Here is a 19,417-nt window from a genome sequence, read left to right as displayed (position 1 = left end):
TGCAGTTTGCACATAACGTGAACCGGTTGGGCCTCAGTCCTCAAAGTTATAAATAATTCTCACAACTGCTACGTTAGACATATGGCTTCTTGCTAACAGATGGCGCAGTAAATAAAGATTTAGCAGGCCCAAATCTGGACGCTAGGTTAAGTCCCACCAGCCAAACTCAATGTGGGACACCGCTGTAGGTAGCTGTGGTTAGGTTAAGAGTGACAATAACGCTAAGTCAGGTCGGTGTGGGTGTGAGAGCAGGAGCGCATGAGTCGACACAGCGCGTTGCACAAACCTACACCGCTAAGATATTAGGCAATTCAGCGCCAGCCAGTTAAACCGGGGGTTTAAAATGCTTCCCATCACAGCCACTCTCATCAAAAGCACCCGGGTCATCCAGTGCGTTAGGCTGCTACACACGTCTCCTATCGCCAAGATGCCAATTCAGGTGAGACTTGCGTGCGTTTAGCGAGCGTTAGCTGCAAATGCTATATGGCTTGTGGCAGAGACGCGATGGTGTTTATGTATTTTGACTGTAAAGTAGCTAAACTACGCGGTTATATGGTCCGTCTCTCCCTCTGTAGCTCACCGGGCTAACTGTCCTCTGAATCGTCGCCATGACAGCCGTTAGCTGGGAATTAAACTGTTTACTGTGGCCATCCTGTCGGTGCTTCACCTGCAGCTTCCTCAACACCTACTGGACTTGTTTGAACGTAGCATGAGACAAACTGTCAATGAGTTACACTGCTTGTACACCTGCTGGTTCACTGACTGTCAAACACAGGCACCCGGAAACTTCTTAAAACCATTTAAAAGGCCTGTGTGGATAATGCTAACCTTATTGTCGTGTGTCTGTTTCTTTTCCTACAGCTGTGGTCTGAAGTATATGTGAGCGTAACTTTATTCCTCAATTAAGTTAACTTACATTTAGCTGGAAGCGTGTGTACTTCACAGCCCCTCAAATGTTGGTTCATTAAAATATCTTCAACGGCATAACACAGTAAAAGCTAAATGCGTACTTATATTTTTAATAGCGCCTGGTGAAACCGAGTTCAATAACACGGCATGTGATAATAAGTGTGTGACTTATTAGTCCGTCATTGTCGCTCTTTAAATTTGTTTAGGTATTCGGCCATTTTAACGAGAAACCTGCATCCATATGTGTCAGTGTGTCGCCCTCCAGTGGTCACCGTTCCACAAACATCAATCCTGTTAAAATAATCTGTTCCTCATCATTTGCTGCACCATCAGGCTCTAATCTAAGCATTGATGAGACACCTAATTGGAGATTTGTTCGTTTCAATAATTTCTGTAGTGATTAAGTAGAGGAAATGTGGAATTAAAAAAATGTCTGTTTATTTTTCATATATGTTTTGTGCATGTATATGCATTCAAGCCTTTGTGACTGTACGTAATAAAACAATTTGCAGCATTGGTTTGCTTTTTACATGGAGCCTATTCAAGTTTTCTACAAAGCTTAGCTCAGCAACAATGCTGCATACAGTGCATAGTTGGCTTTAAAGTGATGAAACCAATGCATTTAGTGCCCTAAAGGATAAAAAATACTAGTATCATCCAGTGTACTCATTCAAAAACAGTAACTCTACTTTTGTGTTGTCATCTCAATCTCCACCAGGTTGGTGAACATCTCCCCGCAGTCGAGGTCCAGGAGGGGGAGCCAGGAAATAAGGTGGTGATGGATCAGCTCTTTAAGGGGAAGAAAGGAGTCCTCTTTGCTGTACCTGGAGCTTTTACCCCTGGTTGTTCCAAGGTGAGTCCGCTCTGTTAACTCTGCTTGCCGTGTCTTGTGCACAATGATCTTTGCATCAATTGACCATATATTTTTCCTGCTGCTTTCAGACTCACCTCCCAGGTTTTGTGCAGCAGGCTGAGGACTTGAGGAGCAAAGGTATACAGGAGGTCGCATGCATTTCTGTCAATGACGCATTTGTCATGGCTGCCTGGGGAAAGGAGCATGGAGCAGACGGCAAGGTATGGCCTACAACGTTCGTGTGTGAGCAGTTTCATTGTCAGCTACAGAGTCTGCTAAATCTAAATAACATCTGACCACATATCTTCATCATTCAGAGGATGATAATAATACTGCTGCCCACTCATCTTAGATGTTAAAGAGCTGTGGACAATTCCTCTCAGAGATTTTGTTTGTGGAAATTAAATCAGGAATTCCCATTTCTGGTCCACTTCAGTGTTCAGCATTCTGCTGAACATTATCACGGTGTACTGGACTTTGTGCACAATAGAAGCATATTATTAGACTCAAACGCTTATTTTACTGTAAGAATACATGAAATACACAATGATAGCACAGATCTTAGGAACGCTGAGCTTAGTGCTACTTTCCTCTGCAGGTTCGAATGCTGGCTGATCCTACTGGAGCATTTACAAAGGTAAACTAAATGTCTGGCATATTTAAATTCTATTCAAATTGTTTTGACTTTGTGTACTCATCAGTCTTCTTCTGTCTTCTTTTTAGGCAGTTGACCTGTTACTTGACAGTGATCAGATTGTGCAGATACTTGGAAACAAGCGCTCCAAGAGGTAATGATCACTTTCAGATTTGTAACAGATTGATAGCATGTGTTTAAGATTTTTGTCATCAACTGAGTCCAAATTTAAGTTACAATTTACTTTATTAAAGCACTGCCTTAACTGCCCCCCATTTTATTTGAGTGGGTCAGGGGTGAGTCATACCATCAGTATTACCTGACTAATACTGAGACCAACACAGATTAGATAGATTTTATGGCACTTAAGTTTTTAGCCCAAAACTTTTTTTTTCCTTTTTTGCCTCTTTAAATATCTTCTTCTTCTTCCTGTCCCTCTCAGTATTATTATTGTTTTGTTTTTTTAATTCTGGTTTCACTTTTTCTCTAAGGTGATTTCTAAATTGATTCATACTCCACAAAGAAATTGTGGAGTTTATGTGATCAATCTAAAGCAGTTAGTTTGGTTTTATCTGTTACATTTGAGGTTCATAGTTATAGACCAGTGTGTATTTCATCCTTTATTTCAGATATGCAATGTTGGTGGAAGATGGAGTTGTGAAGAAGATCAATGTGGAGCCTGATGGCACTGGGCTGACCTGCAGCCTGGCCTCCAATATTCTTTCTGAGCTGTAGGCTTATTCAGACAGAGCTCAGTAATCCAAACTGCAAACTGCGACTTACTATAAAAGTTGCACTATAAAAGCCCAGTATTTACTCCTTCGAGCTTTTTCCTTTTCCCAAAGATGGATGCAGAATGTCATGTGGATTCTAGTGTCAGAAGATAACACAGCTGGAAGCTAATTAATGCGCACAACTATGACATGAATGGCAAGCTAAGGGAACTTGCCTCAGCCTCTGTTTACTGTTACTTGTGAGTAAATAAAATTCACCTATATAGCAATAAAGAATATAAAACCATTTTAACAAGTATTTTGCTGTAATTATTTCTTGATACAAACTGTTTCAGTGTCACCACATAAGGACTTTTGAAGTTTAGCACCACGCGTGCTGAAATATATGTTGACTCTTTTGCAGATTTGAAGTATTTAACTCTGGAAGGCTAATCTCTGATACGTTTGTTGTAATTTTTAACAGAATTAAGTCAACTGTATTTATCTGAATGACACTTATCTATGCAGATCATGATGTAGACGTGATAGGTCTGTGGTTAGGAAAGGTATATAAAGAGTATACCCTTGAAAAGTTTATGATGCAGTCTGTCCAAAACTGGGTTATGTTATGAAACGATGACATAGATAAGTGAACAACAAGGATTGAAATTACCTGTAGACATGATTAGGTAGCAACTGCACATGGAAGAACATTCAATCAGTTCTTTTAATTACTCAGTATAACTTACTTTTAGTTTCTTGTATTACAGATAACAAATTCGGGATATAAGGCTGGATCAGCAGTTGTTTACTAGCATTATCGGAGAAAATCATGAGTAGCTGTAATGTTGACCAGTTGTGAAGTTGTTATTTCAGAGGGCTGGCGTGTTTGTCCTGTGAGTCCACGCCCAGGGGAAAAACCCCATTTTCCCTCCCTTCACCCTGTGACGTAAGGGCGCAAGAGGCAGGAGCGTTGCATTGTGGTTGCCGCCGGTTGCCTGCACAGAAACAGAAACCGTACGGCAACTCTCCAGCTAACTACGGCAATATTCAGCCTGGAAAAGACATTGAAGAGTAAGTTAACACGCAGCGCAATTAGCTAAAATGTACTGTAAGCAAGAAGTAGCGTGAGGTGATAACTAGTAGTAAATTTGGAGCGATTAGCTAGCTAACGTTGAAACTACATTAGCTTTAAGTTAGGTAGAAGGCGCCCAAATTTTGAGCCACTACTCCCTGTCTTCATAACGTTAACTTTGTAGACTGTGCTACGGTGAGAAATGTTTTAGGGTCACGTAGTCCCTTAAAATAGCGAGGACCCCTCGCTAAGAAGCAGCGGCTACCCGTAGGGAAACAGATGGCAACACAATGTGAGGCTAGTGGACTTTAGCCCATTGTGCTAAAACTGTTAGCCCCGTAAAGCCTTGCGCGCGTAATTCAACACAGGCAGTATATCGCATTGATTCTAACTAGTTAATATCTCAACGAGTGTGAACGGGAGCAGGATTACTTAATGTGGTGGGTGCAGGCGTGGAAATGCTTGTATACTGGAAAAATCATTATTTGCACAATGGCCTCATCAGTGAAACATTTTAGTAGTACCCGCTCGTCTGCGGCTTTCAGGTTTCTTGTCGTAGTGAAGCGTTAAGCTTTGGATAACAATGAAATATGCACTACTCGCATTTGTTACTGGTGTTGATTTGGTGTTTAACTAAATCTCAAATGTGAGCGTATGAATTTACCGAAGTGTGTCCAGTAGGAATACAGCAATTCTTCATATTGAGTTCAACTACAGCCTAGCTTCCCCTTTTTGTACACATGGTGTGTCCTGTTTAATAACGTTACACCGAACAGTCAAAGAAAGAAAGGTGGTTTGGTTTTCACTGTTTGCGGTAAAGTGAGGATGGCTTCATAACAGGCCTGACGGACATTCACCAAGGAAGATATTCAGTGTGTGCTGAAATCGAAACGCAATCTAAAGTTCATGTTAATGTGTCAGATTTCTGCATGTAAAAATGGCTACAACTGCTATTCTGTTCAGCTGATGTGGATGAAAATACCCTTTATTCAGCAGTAAACAAAACAAACATAAAAAATAAAATAAAAAATGCTCCAAATGTAAAACTTTTACTGTTTTTTTAAATTGCCATTGTGTTCTTTGTTTCACAGCTTAGTTGTTCGTGATCTGTTACATCCTACAAAGCAGCCATGTCGTCGACATCCCAGAAACATAGAGACTTTGTGGCCGAGCCCATGGGTGAGAAGCCTGTGATGGCTCTAGCAGGCATTGGAGAGGTCCTTGGCAAAAGACTGGAGGAGAAAGGCTTTGACAAGGTGACATAATTGATTCCTTTTATAAAAGGCTAAATAAATATATATGCAAATATCATGTGTCATATGTTTTATATTAAACAAGTACAAAATGTGCTGTCGATAGAGATTGCTTACCTCTGTGATGTTGGTATTGTCATGGTAATTGCTTCAGTGTCTTGAAATGAATAAACCAAATAATGAATGAAAATGCAGATTACAGCAGTTCAGAAAGTTGTAATTGTAGTTATTTTTGTTTTAGTTTGCGACGTCTCTCATAATTGCCCAACTTTATCAACGTAACATGAAAATTCTCGTTTATGTGCTGGGGATTCAAGTACCCATGTAGAAACATCATTTTTTTTGTGTGTCTGTGTGTGAACACCTTAGCCAGATTAATGCTCTTACAGTAAGGTTGAAATCAGGTTGAATAAACATAACTGGATTAACAGGTTATTTGTCAATCTTTTTAATGGCCTAGAGGAATGTATTCACCAGTAAAAATTGCTTTATCTTACAGTGAATGCAGCAAATAATAAAGCTTACATGTTTGATGTGTATGTGTGTGTGTATGAGAGAGAATTGTCTTGCTTAAGGTCTCCTTTTACTGTACTGTAAGTAGTCAGACCATCCTTTTTCCACATACCAGTGATCCAGTCCTCAGTGTAGAGCTGTAAAGAAATACTCATCTGTGCTGTTTTTCAAGTTTGAGTAAATGTCTGCTACTGTCTGTTCATCTGTACCTCCACAGGCGTATGTTGTCCTCGGGCAGTTTCTAGTGCTTAAGAAAGACGAGGAGCTTTTCCGTGACTGGCTGAAGGACACTTGCGGGGCAAATGCAAAACAACAAGGTGACTGCTATGGTTGTCTTAAAGAATGGTGTGATGCCTTCCTATAAAGGGTTCAGTCATTGTTTTCTACTTCTCACGTCCAAACTGTACATTACCTCTTCAGTGATCTTAATTCAATTCAGCTACACCATATATATAAACTGACACTGTATAAATTGAAGGTAAATTGCAGTCAACGTGTTTTTAAATTATATTGAAAGCTGTTAAGTGTATTTCTGGAATGCTGCGACGCCCTGATATAACTCACACACGCCCTTCTGCTGGTATTTGATATGTTGCTCTAGACTAGTAATCCACAACTTTCTCTCTTTATATTCAATCACAAAATGACAGTTCTATCTGTCTGTAATGTCTACTTCCTTTCAGTAGCCATTTGGATTTCAGATATTTTGACTTGTCATTATAGTAAAACCTAAGGAAACCTAAATGCAGACGTTATTAATGTTATTACCATTGTGACAAGTCAAAATGTCTGCTGTGAGAACTGTCTAGGGGAGCTGTCTGGGGAAAAAAGCTGCTCAATATAGATCGTTGTAATACTGCCTGTACTTTCTGTTTAAGGTTGAGGTTTGAGGTGACCCTTTTAAGCTCCAGTTTGCTCTGTTTAAACATTTTACCTTCAGAAAAAGCTTTGATGTGCCTCAGTTCAGGACACATTTTTCCTTCTGTGTAATGTGATGATTTACCATCACGGTTCAGACTAATATTTGTACTCTCCTTCAACTCTTGGCTGTTTTGCCCCATTCGTCTGTTTTTTAAAGCCTTTGGAAAGTTGATGTAAGCTGTATTTTTTTAAATGCAGCTCATTATATCACAGTTTGGTATCATGTATTCTTTAATCCACCACCAATGTTCATATGGTTTGAAGGTTTGAAGTGTATCGCATTGGGATGTGATTGATTTATGGAACACAACACAAGCCTATGATAGAATGTATTAGAATCTCCAGTAGAAATTGAACTTGTTTCTTATTCTGTGACTCAAAAACCCAGTGAGAGTGAGTCCAAACCTGTCCACTCTGATAGTTAGAAGTAAGAGGTCTTTGATTTACCTCTGAATGACAAAAGGTAAATGACTGATTTGAGATTCCAGTGGCTTTCAATGAAGACAGAATACCACCTACAGCATGTGTTTTGTAACACCAACAGGCCTGATTGAGTTCAGGTGATCATAGCTGAGCTTTGGTATGATCCATTTGCCACTGTATTTCTAAACATAAGATGCCTTAATGCATGTTTGGTCAGATGGCCTATAAAACCTACAGTAGTGCATGTCTAGGCTGTATCACACAGTCTTCCACTGACTGATTAGTGCTTGCACCCACCAGTCGCCGGCTAAATTAAGATGTAACCATTGCGTAGCAGCCCCCTGTTAAAACACTGGCTTATGTGTTTGCATTTGACTGTGAAAACTCTTCAGTTTTTATATTGCTCTTATTATTACAAAGAAATAAAGGCAAGTATCAGATTTGGACGTGTTTTTCTTCCTATATGTCCATTAAAGATTCCATTTTTATCAAATAAAATCACAAATGAGAGAAAGCCTTTGATGACAGGAGGTTTTATTTCAATGCTTTGAAATTCCATGGTTACTTTTTTTTCCCCACCAAAGCTCCAAATTTGATATTTGCAAGACTTTGAAAATACATGGGTTAATTTTTTTAATTTTTTAAATGGTCCAGAGCAGGTGCTTCCAAAAGTTTCATCATGTCAAAGATGCTAGAAGAAGAGCAGTTTCCTTTTTATTTGTACATGTGATTTAACAGAACTAAACAGTTGCCTGTACTGTAGATGGAGAAATAACCCTGGAGAAAGTGAAACCTTTAATTAAAATGGAAATTCCCTGGTCATTCTCATCAGCCCTCATTTCATATAAGTAGAGACATTAGTCTTTTCCTTGATTTTTATCTGGAAACCATTGAAGGACCACTCTGCTCTGGAGAACCTCTCAGACCTGATCAGTTCAAATGATGATGGACACCTGCCTGTAAAAGTACAATAGAACTGCTGTATTTATATTTTGCCCTAAAGAAATAGAAAATTGTTCATGTGACAGACTCATAGTAACCGAATAGCTGATTTTTCTTCAATGGCTTAGATTATATATTGAATGTCCATAACCCCTGGAATGTTTTCTTTTATTATTATTATTATTATTATTATTATTCATTTTTAAAATTTTGGGCCTGTGTGCTGTTGAGCTATAAAATCTTGATATGATAGTGATCAGATGCTCAGAATTGTTGCTTAAGTTTCACAGTAGCACCTATGCACACACACACACACTTCCACATCCACACTACAGCAACAGTATAGAAATGAGCAAAATGCTAACATCTTAATAAAACCATGAAAGAAATTGATTATATGATTATATTCCACTCATAGATAGTTGTTGTTGTCCTTGGTAGATACAAGTAACTGCCAAAACAGAGGAGAAACCAGTGAATAAACAATACAAAATATATTAACAGTAGATGGGAGAGACGCAGCTCTAATGGACAATCTAAATGTTGATGGACAAAAAACATTCGGCATGAAGAGCTCTACTTGTAAGTAAAGCATTTCTATTGTGATGGAAGATGGGTGTTATTACCTCCATCTACGAGTAGTCACCACATGGAAACAGTGCCATTGATGAGAAATGTCGTTCTTAGATAACCTAACATAGGCTTGTCTTTTTCTCAGTTGCCAGATCTCGAATGAATGGACAGTATATACGGGGAGAACTTACCGGCCCTGACCTATCAGAGCAGCATCTGAGACATGTAGCACCACCGTAATCCATAGACCTAATGTGGGAAATTTAGAGTCCCAGTTAAATGTTTCAAATGCTGCTGGATCCATGTGAATGAGTTCCTGTGCCCAGCAGAGCCTGTTAAGACACTTGATGCTCAGAGATGTTGTCCTATTTGGCAGTTACCTGTAACGTATATGGGCATGAGATGTACGTGTTTTCAACCAGATGATAGCTGTTCTTAAAATTTCTCTTTTTTGAGACGTCTGGTCTTGTTTTTGTTTTTTTTTTGGGTCTGGATAGTGATAACTCTCTCTTTATTGACTGAATGTTTAGGTTTCAAATTCCCATGTTATTTTTGTTCTTCCCCTCTAACACTGAGACAGATGTTAGCAGTTAAACAATTTAGTTCGAGACATTTTGTAGTTGATTATGTACTGTACATCGGCAGCTTTTATGCAAGGTTACTATAGTACATTGATGTCTTATTTCAATTGGAAGTACGTGTACACACTGTACATACATGTACATACTGTACAGTTGTACTTTTAATCACAACAATCCCTGATTTGTCTCAAAGCAGAGCGCAGAAGAATTTCTTCTCCCTGAAGGGGTTCTCTGAGGTGGGCACGGGGGTGATCAGGGGGTCGTCACAGGCGTGTGCGTCGCAGTACGCCATCAGGTCAGACGCTGCCTTTGATACCTGGAGGTGATGATGATCAGATTTAGAGCAGTTCACGAACATGATGATGTTGGATTATAATGTTACAATTACAATTGTTAGTCCATTACTCAAATAAAATCAAAATTAACTGTTCGTCCTCTGTCAGGTGCATTTAGAGACGTCAGGCAACAAAGTCCTGCAGGTCCAAACAGTTTCCTCCTTTCAAGAAGAATAATCACAGTGTATCAGAGTGTATCTGGGACATCTTTGGCTGTCACATCATTTTTGTTAATACAGTATGTATGTAAAATGTTTTTTTCACATCAGGTGTGGATGCAGAGTACAGAGGGTCGTTCAAACACGCTGTCTGTTTGACAGTGTCAAACAGACAGTGTTTTAAAACTGTCTTCCAGCTCTAGTAAGGATGGATGTTATTTCCCACTTGATTCCCTCAGTTTTCTTTTGGACATCTACTTTTTTGAGCATATGTTTATTCATTTCTTTGTTTCTGTCTGATGCCCATGCATGTCATTGTATACAGTGTGTACTTCTAATAGTATTATAATACTAATGAAAGTCTCCATTTAAGAGCCTTCACCAGTTCGTTCTACGGACACATTCTTAAGTCTGAGATATTTAAATGTGCTTCGGTGCCATGGCTCAAAATAAAAATCCAGAGTTAAATGTCGCTAAACTGAAACTAAAACGAAATGCTGTTCATTACCCAAAATTGAAATTCAAACTGGATCAAATGTTTCTCAGTCAGAGCTGAAAAATATGGAGATCTTTGAATGACTCTAGATGGACATGCTACTGTAAATATTACACACAGAAAAGACAAGATGAGAGGATGAAACTTATTGATCTGTTTGAAGAAAACCGGATGTCTGTGGCTGCAGAGCCATCATGATACAGCAGTGAACACAGGACTAACAGAGCATGAGGACAAAAATAGACAATAACATCAGAGAAATTGACTTGGAAGGGAAAGGAGGAAATATAAAACGATTTTAAGCTTCACTTTCAAAGGCTAAACATGTCTCACATATATTCTAGTTTTTATTTCACGTAATGGTTTTAAAAGACTGGTACTAGAATCAGAGCAGAGTGTTGTTGTTTACAGAATGAATTGCCTCTTTGTGACTGCTGAGCCTTTGCAAAAGGTAACTTCATGTTTCTGAGCACAGCCTTTGGTTCAAACAAAGCTTTTTCTTGCTCCAAACTCTCACCCTGTGCACCACAAAGGTAAAATCTGGTGACAACAGCTGAAAACTCTAAAAACATAACCTTATTGGCATTGGAAGGTTTTATCCTCTGTTTAATTTCTGTACAGATGAATTGTTCTCTTTAAAGAGGCAAGGCATCTCTGCAAGGTGTTTTTGATACCATTAGGAACATGATAGAAGCCAATACCATTTGGAATCTCTCCAGTGGGAAGCATTGACTTAAAGTGCGTCTGAGAAGGTCACTGGTGCTTTTCTACATCTGTAAACCAATATGGATGATCAAGTCTGTCAGAAACCCTTCAATGTGTGTACTATCTGGACTGTGGGATTTATTTGTTTTAGCTTTTCACCAATTATGATTGAAATTGTTGTTTAAACCACTGTGTTGTTTTTAGATGTCAGTTGCTCCCGAGTCTCATTGGCTTTACAGCTTTGCAGTATCATGATCTACACCTGAATCATTGTGCTGTCTTACCTTTATCCTGCAGAAACTAGCCTCTATCTTCAGCTGCTCCACCAGTTTCCTGGCTTGGCCGACACTCATGGTGCTGTTCACTGGGGTGTCTCCTTTCATCCTAGCCAGAAACACAGCAACATTTAGGGCTTTGAACTAGATGGAAACACATGCGGTATGTTTTATAGGTTGCAATAAGTTATGACTTAAATGTTTTTGTCGTATTCATGCACCTAGATTCAGTGATAGCAAAATTAGCTTTTCAGTAGCCTACACCATTCTAGATGGCTCATCCAATGAACTATATGCGTGAACTAAGAGTTTGAAGACAAATCCATTATGTGGCATTATTATGTAACATAGGATAAAACCTATGCTCAAAAGTTACAGCATTTTATTGCTCATTTATATGTTTGACTGCAAAGCAAGCATCAAACCAGTCTCCAGTGATGAAGTATAAATATCAGTCAATATTGTGTCACAGAATTGGAACAGCTGCTACATTATGTCATCGTATATAGGAACAAAAACACGTAAACTGGGCCAAATGGTCAGATTTATTCACCATGGCCCACAGATTCTCCAACTACGAGCAAGAATAACCACAGAGATATCAAATGTAGAGTGAAATAAGCAATGCAGCCATACGGACATTTATGAAATGATGAATACATCTGCAATTGACTGGAAAAAATGTGCCACAGATAGAAAAGGAATCAAGTCAGATGAATTGTCAACAGGGAAGAAAAAAAAGCAGAGCAGCAAAGGAGCAAATCTATTTGAGCCATTCTGGACCTTTCCCCATTGTCTTTTTCCTTCTCTCTCCATCCACCCCCTTTTCTCCTTACCCGTATTATATTCCTCTTCAGGTGCAATCTTCCCCCCTCTTCTCTCTCTTTTTTTCTCCCCTTTTCTGCCTCTCTGTGAGCTTATGTTTGGTGGTATCAGTGTAGCCGGACCCCACCCCTCACAGACAACAGCCTGGATGGTACCCTGCTCTGTACAGTCCAGTGCACTGCAATTCTGCCACAATGAGCACTAGATTTGTGGTGGATGGATAGGATCACCCCCTCAGCAGTGAGTGGTACCTGCCAGACGGAGGGAGGGGGAAGCCATTGGTTAAGGTTTTCTTATGAGGGTGGATTGTACCATATCTGGGGCCAACTGGAATCTCTCAGGTTTCAACATCTGACATGGAGCAGGATGGTCTATGTGGTGTATGGTTTTGTTTTTTTAGCACTAAAAGACAATATGGAGCTTGGGATGTGAACTCCAGTAGCCTGAATGACGATGTGTCTCTGTGCCTTTTGTGTTGCCCACCCTCTCCTCTGTTGCTATGGGGACTGCTGCAGTCTGGTTTTAGTGGTTTAAGTTTAGACTGAGAAATGTCTGCAGGTATTTAAATGTGAACATGTCTGTGCTTCAGATGAAAAGGATCTCTTATTTCTTGCACATGTGAACACAAAGAAAGCTGAAATGTCAGAGTGTATGTATTTTGTCATTAACCAGGCTCTTATGATGCTCTCAGACCAAACACCCTGTGGAGGAAAGAGCTCCATTAGCATCACGACCACAAACGCATGGCATCTCCGTCTTTGTCGTAACGCTGTTCGAGCCAGCAGCGACTCCTTGTATGCATTTAACGGTTCAGTAAAGACTGTAACACGAAAAATACATTGCAGTAAATCAGATTAGCTTTTCAGTATCATGACAAATCAGAGCAGACACTCTGGTAACCAGCAACAAGCAACTGGAGTCTCGAAAACTGGCTGACGCCATTTTTCAAGCTACTGTTCTCTCAGCTTTAATGGCGCTACGCTGCTGTCTCTTACTTCTCTTTTTCGGTGGCGACCTATCTTTTACTTTTATCATGTCTGGAAGCGAGGGGGCGGTTTCGCGTTCCTGCTGAATTGTCCTTCGTACTTGCCGTAATACGTTTTACTGGCACACGGGGGAAAGACCTACATATAATAGGTTGCTACATAGAATGAAATAAAATGTCTGAATGTACAGTTGTAGCTTTGTGTTTACTGCTAAGTTTGTTATAACAAATAACGAGAAGGTTTGATGAGTCCACTGAACAATCTAAACTTTGTTTAGGTTATTTAAATTTATTATAGTAATGCTTACCAGTTCTTAGTGGTATCCATTAACCTAACATTGTAAATAGAAACTTGTATGATTTTAACCCTTCTGAACAAATGAAAACAAACAGTACAGGTTGACTGTTCTCTAGCCTACTGTAATTTATTACAGTAAGATTGGATGGTGTAATGGTACCTAGGTTCCTAACAATGGGAGAACCCTCAAAAAGATTCTTCATCAGCAATCTTTGAAGTTTATATTATTGTTAGCATTATGAGTAAATTACGTTGGCTGAATAAATAATTTGAGAAACTGTTACTTGAATATGAAGCAAATAAAAGAGCCTCACAGGGAACGATTCACACAGTATTTACAGTATGTAAAAAATACATTTAAAGAATCTTAAAAGTGTGGGGTTTCCTAAATGCACCATAAACTCTATATTTCTGATAAACATAATAACTACTACAGATGTATGTGCTTACTGGTCCCCGTGATTTGTAAAGGTGTAGCAGTGGATGTATTAAAAGGGGATGGAAGTCATCTGAACTATTATTGCTATTTGTTTATTTTAAATCTGTGTTTAAATGACTGATTTTATTGTTGACTGCTGTGTTAGGAGCTGCAGACGAACCTTGTGAGGACAGCTGGATGTCTAAACTGTGGCTGCAGTTGAAGGACTCCATCTGCTGGATGATCCTGGCAGATTTGGCTGCATCTCCATGACGTGTGAAGACAATAATAACAACAAGCCTACTCATAATGAGCCAGTCAGAAGATATATGAACCTCCAGCTTCTTTTGAGGTGAATATTAAAAATGCTCTAATAATAACTTGATTTAGAAAAACAGATGACATAAAGAAAGTGTAAGAAAGGAAAGTATAAAACCCATGTGATTCAAGTAAACATCAGCCCCTTCCTGAAGTAAAGAGATGAAAGGGCTCATTCATTTCTATCATGGTGAAATGTCTGAATGGGGTTTGAGTTCAGTTGGGCAGCTTAATGATGATGTCTTAATGTTTTTACCAGAATTCATCGATAGGTCACATAAAAAGGAAAGAATGCCCCTTGTTGCAAACAGATGCAGGTTGATGCTGAGACAGAAAATTATGGAGCAACCAACAACTGAATTGCATTTTATAATTTTGGAATTTATAATGATGTATATTTTAAATATATATATTGATTTTTAACTTTAGTTAATCACACACTTAATTTTAAATGGCATTCAAAAATGTAACAAACTGCAGATGATGTCCTTCATCATTAGGTCTTTTTTTTTTTGCATTGATTTGACTTGTGGTAGCAAGAAAAACACAGGTGTAACTAATAACATTAGCAATGGCTCTGTTTCAGTGGTGTCCTATATTATGTGTCCCAGTAAGCCAGCATATACTTTACAATACCGAGGCCTGGAGCTGCACAGGTGTTAATTAATAACATAATTAATGACTATTCCACTTGCAGCCAATAATAATGTCATTAATTACACCTGCGCTCCTCCTGTGGTTTTATGTGTCAAATGCCTCTTGGTAAAAACAAGTGAGAAAGAAGCAGAATTTCAGAAAAAAAAAAACAGAAAATAGAAACAGAAATATTTTTCATTTGAACCAGTCTTGACTTGTTCATTGTGTTGTGCAGATTTGGAGACCACCATCCAGCTGAACTCTGACTTCCCTGCGCTCCATGTCAGGACATGTCAGCACCACCAGGCTGCTCTCAGCACCTCAGTCAGCCTTCACACTCACCCTGGTAAGATTACTCACTAACCCTGAGCTGTTGAGATGAGCAAACCTCCAAGTGTCACACGTGTACAGTTTAGCAAGAAAGAAAAAAAAAACAAAACACTTAACTCAAGGTCCACTTAGTAGCTTTTTCCAGTGCTTTCAGCCTTATCATATGGTCTTCTTCAGTGTGTGGAGTTTTCTCTGTTGTCACAGTTGAAACTTCATGAAGAAACAGATAAGGCTTGGTGGAGTTTTGTCTAGAATTAACTTTAACACTAACAGATATGAATAGATTCTAAACAGCTGGTGAATGATCTGCACATGTGTAACAGCTAATAAATGTTTTGTATCACACTTTAAAAACCCAGTGAACCAACATGTTAACTATTTACACATTTATGAAACCAATGCTCCTGATATGATTATACATGATTATAAATATGCTACACTGTTATCAAGCATTTCCTGCAACTACAGCAGTTGTGGATGCTTCATTGGGGTTACAGTTGCTGACAAATACATTAATAGACAGTTAAAAATGTCTTTTTTTCTGCTTCCAACTACAGTACAATAAACCACATATCAGTGGTTTATGTATGGTTAGATTGATATGACTTACAATATAATATATACCCCTATATCTCAGTTTCAACCTGAGTCGAGAGCATAAAGAAAAACAATAATGTCTCCAAGAAAAATAACTCGGAGTGTCTGTTCCTGTAAATAGCAGCAATCTACTGTCACTGGTTTTCAGGACTGTTTTTAGGACTAGTTTTTGTCATGTCTTTTTCTGCTGAGCAGCCTGATCTATTGCAATAAAATCAAAATTGGTTTGAGGCAACCCATCTGAGGTGTAAACCCACATTTTAATTCAGCTGGGACTTGGCAGCGTTGCTTGTAATTTTAATTTCTTTTTTTTTGTCCTGGCACAAAGTCTGACAGTAGTGACAGCAGGTATAAACCAGTATGTGACTGCAAGGGTCGTGTGTAAAATGTTCAGCAGATGGTCCCCAAGAGCTCCTCTTTCATCTCTGCAGGTTATACTCTGCTGTAATTAGTGTGGGTGCACGCCATCCCGCAAGTAATTTAATAACATGCTGCCATAATGACAGTGTCGCAGTTAAAAGTGTAAAAGTTAAGGCAATGCACAAGTGAAGTGTACAGAATTATTTATTATCTTAACTTTAAGTGTCCTGCTAAAATAAGAGTGCTAAATGCTACATCCAATCTAGCAATGTTTCAAGCAAAAAAAAAAAAGATTGAATTTCAGTTATTAACTCAGCTGTACTATTATACTATAAATATTACAATTAATTAAGTCTTAACATTTCTTTTTACTTAATTAATAATTTTTAATTAAGTTGGACTTAATTACTGCTGTGGCACAGTGGGCCTCCAAGTCTGGAGACCTCAAAGCTGAGAATCCGCTGAGAAGACGGATTCTCAGCCCTGTCAAGCAAACTGCTGTGTCAGATAAAACCAGTATGCAGCAGATAATGTAGTTCACTGCCTCGAGGCTGATGTCAGTAAATATTGAAACTATGCTGATAAAAGATTTTCATTTTTGAACCATTTGGACCATTGATTCCATGATGGGACCTGCTGGTTAACGGACGATGAAGCGCTGGATGTGTTTCAAGCTCAGCAGCATCAATCATGTTGATATTGAAGAGCAAAATGCACGATGCATTATCTGACTCTGAATGTTAATGTCTGTTGACGAGAGGCTTTTTAACACAGCTGCAGTATCTAAATATTCTCCAGAATCGAACATGACCTATGCAGTAGCCATTTAACCACAGTAAAACATCCACTACAATGAGCAGTGGATGATCTGCTACAGGCACTCGTGCAACAATGACTGATGAGCTGTTGTGTAAAATGCCTGCATTGTGATTGTCCAGTGGACTGATGATAGCTGTTAGTAATTTTTTATTTATAAATGCAATGCAGTGAATTAGTATTTTACACCAGAGACCCTATACTGTGATGGACGTGACAGCAGATGTGCTAGCAGGCGAGATTCTGCTGTGTGCCAACAAAACATACCTATGAAAACGTTCAGGATGATCTCCGTAATTATGATATTACTTTTAATTAGGCGAATCAAAAATATCTTTTTTCATAAACTTTATACATGAATACATATTATTTCATGAGCTGATTTCTGCTGACAGATTTCTCATGTAGCCTGTGTCATCGCTGGGATTGAGAAAATAGGTTTTGTTCTGTACTAAGTTCTAACGTCAGCATGCTAACATGCTGAGGGCTAAGGCTGATGAGGATGTCATTAGTTTAGCAGGTAAATGGTCATAAACCTTTATTGGTATGTTTTAGTATGCTATTTTAGTAAGGGACAGATGAAATGTGGATGAAAAGTGAAGGGATCACCAGTTTGTTGTTATAATTCATCCTGCGGAGAACAGTCTGAATGTCTGTACCAGATTTCATGGAAATCAATCTAATAGTTGTATGAGATATTACACTCAAAACCACAAATGTGCAGATCATGGTGGTGCCAGAGAAGAAGTCAGGGGATCATCAAAGTCAGAAAGATTCATCCTCTGAGGACCATGAATGTCTGTACTCATTTTTATGGTAGTTATGGTAGAGGTAAACTTAGTTGTCATATTTTCATGTTATAGACCGCAGAGTCATTAGGAAATACATGAAATACAAACCTGGTCCTCACAGTTAACTACTAGTCAGGACAGTACTGCCCCACACTGCTCATGTGTTTTATTAGCCGTAGCTATTGCCAGGCAGATACTGAGTTTGTTTCAACCTCTCTCTCTGATCGATCCGCCCCCGGGTGCTCCACCACACAGCTGTGAATCCCAAACCAGCTCTTATGTAATGATGAGCGCAGCAGATCTGGGTGGGGTGATCATCTGAATCATCAATCGCAATTGGCCGTTTGTATCGACAGTAATGTAACCGCTCAATACTTTCCAAACAGACACTTGTGACTTCATTCAGAGAGTCCTGGTGATCAGTCGGTAGAGTGAGCCTCAGCCTATCACAGTGGAGTTTACCAAAGGTTTCAGTGCACTCACGCAAAAAAAAAATCAGCGAGTTAAAACAACATATACTCCCACAAATTATTATTTCTCAGATTTTTTTTTTTATTAAAAGAGCCAGTTCCAGTGTGTTTACTAGAAATGAACATGGAGAACAACTTCACAATCCAGCCATCAGGTTTTGTACTGCACACTTTAGGATGCTATTATGGTAACATTATCATATTCAGCTATAACCAACAGAAGAAGAAGACGAGACAGCAATTAAATTACTTGATGGGAAAATCTTCAGTCATGTCACCAACACAGGAACCAGATTAAAATCAAGCTGCTGCTAATCAAACATGTCAGAAATGGACGAGAAAGTACAGGTGTGAACTGAGTGTGTCAGTCACACACAGCAGCGACTGTCCACAGAGCACTTCCACAGAAGACCTTTTTATGCAGCTAGTGTGCCTATGTATTGCACAACTGTTCTGCCTGGATGGGGCTTTGACGTCATGCCAACAAAATATAGTCACATCTAAACACATCACTTTTCTTGTCACCTACATCCTTTTAACTTCCACAGAGTAGATGCTGCTGCTGTCAAAACCTTTTGTGCAGGTTACTTTCTGAAACCTCAAACGTCCGGACTTCATTCCTCACAGGGAAGTCCCTGAAGCATGGAAGGCCTGTGTATATTTGAGATTATAATCTTGACACTGGCTGTCTTGCTAGCTACAGATTCTCTGAAGAGTATTTCAGTATAACTCCACTTGACTTTTTGCATATTATTTTGTGCTACAAGATGATTTATAGATGCTTCTTTTTTTTTTGTTGGGATTTTTATGTCTGAGATCTGCTCAAGATTCTCAAAGCTTAAAAGCCCCAAAGCCCATATAAGCCAAGAATATATTTGGTTGTATGAGGAGGCAAATGAAACCAAACATACTCTGAGCAGTGCAGTTTTTTTTTTTTATAAGCTTTGGCTTCAGGCAAAGCAAACATATAAAAGGCAAAAGGGCCATAATTCACCTTTCTAAAGCCTATTTATGTGGGTTTATAACTTTGTCTGTGTAACTGACATTGTAAGAAGCATTGTTGTTCCAATTCTATTTTAAAAGTACCTGACATCACATTATAACATGAGAGCAACCACATACAGTGTATATAAATGCTAATGAATTTAAACAGAATATTTTAGTTGTTCACATTAAAGAATTTCTTCTGGCAGATAGTTGCTTGGTCAAACAGT

At 38.9% G+C, this 19,417-nt stretch overlaps 3 protein-coding genes across 3 annotated transcripts; 2 read left to right on the top strand and 1 right to left on the bottom strand.

Annotated features, from left to right (window-relative positions):
• Positions 1 to 102: 102 nt before the first annotated feature.
• On the top strand, positions 103 to 3,416 carry prdx5 (peroxiredoxin 5). The gene is made up of 6 exons (XM_041052445.1): positions 103 to 439; positions 1,628 to 1,762; positions 1,852 to 1,983; positions 2,361 to 2,399; positions 2,486 to 2,550; positions 3,026 to 3,416. The coding sequence occupies exons 1-6, from the start codon at positions 344 to 346 to the stop codon at positions 3,129 to 3,131; spliced, it is 573 nt and encodes a 190-aa protein (XP_040908379.1). The 5' UTR covers positions 103 to 343; the 3' UTR covers positions 3,132 to 3,416.
• A 647-nt stretch (positions 3,417 to 4,063) lies between these two features.
• On the top strand, positions 4,064 to 7,734 carry banf1 (BAF nuclear assembly factor 1). Its single transcript, XM_041052230.1, has 3 exons — positions 4,064 to 4,183; positions 5,276 to 5,440; positions 6,168 to 7,734. Exons 2-3 carry the CDS (start codon positions 5,315 to 5,317, stop codon positions 6,312 to 6,314), a joined length of 273 nt encoding a protein of 90 aa, XP_040908164.1. The 5' UTR covers positions 4,064 to 4,183; positions 5,276 to 5,314; the 3' UTR covers positions 6,315 to 7,734.
• Positions 7,735 to 9,576: 1,842 nt separating this feature from the next.
• Positions 9,577 to 12,365, bottom strand: gng3 (guanine nucleotide binding protein (G protein), gamma 3). The gene is made up of 3 exons (XM_041051678.1): positions 12,196 to 12,365; positions 11,369 to 11,468; positions 9,577 to 9,706 (listed from the first exon to the last, which is right to left on the bottom strand). The coding sequence occupies exons 2-3, from the start codon at positions 11,465 to 11,467 to the stop codon at positions 9,578 to 9,580; spliced, it is 228 nt and encodes a 75-aa protein (XP_040907612.1). The 5' UTR covers position 11,468; positions 12,196 to 12,365; the 3' UTR covers position 9,577.
• Positions 12,366 to 19,417: the final 7,052 nt, after the last annotated feature.

Source organism: Toxotes jaculatrix, chromosome 12 (genome assembly GCF_017976425.1).
Source record: "Toxotes jaculatrix isolate fToxJac2 chromosome 12, fToxJac2.pri, whole genome shotgun sequence".
Lineage (NCBI taxonomy): Eukaryota > Metazoa > Chordata > Actinopteri > Toxotidae > Toxotes > Toxotes jaculatrix.
This window is presented reverse-complemented; position numbering and strand designations above follow the sequence as displayed.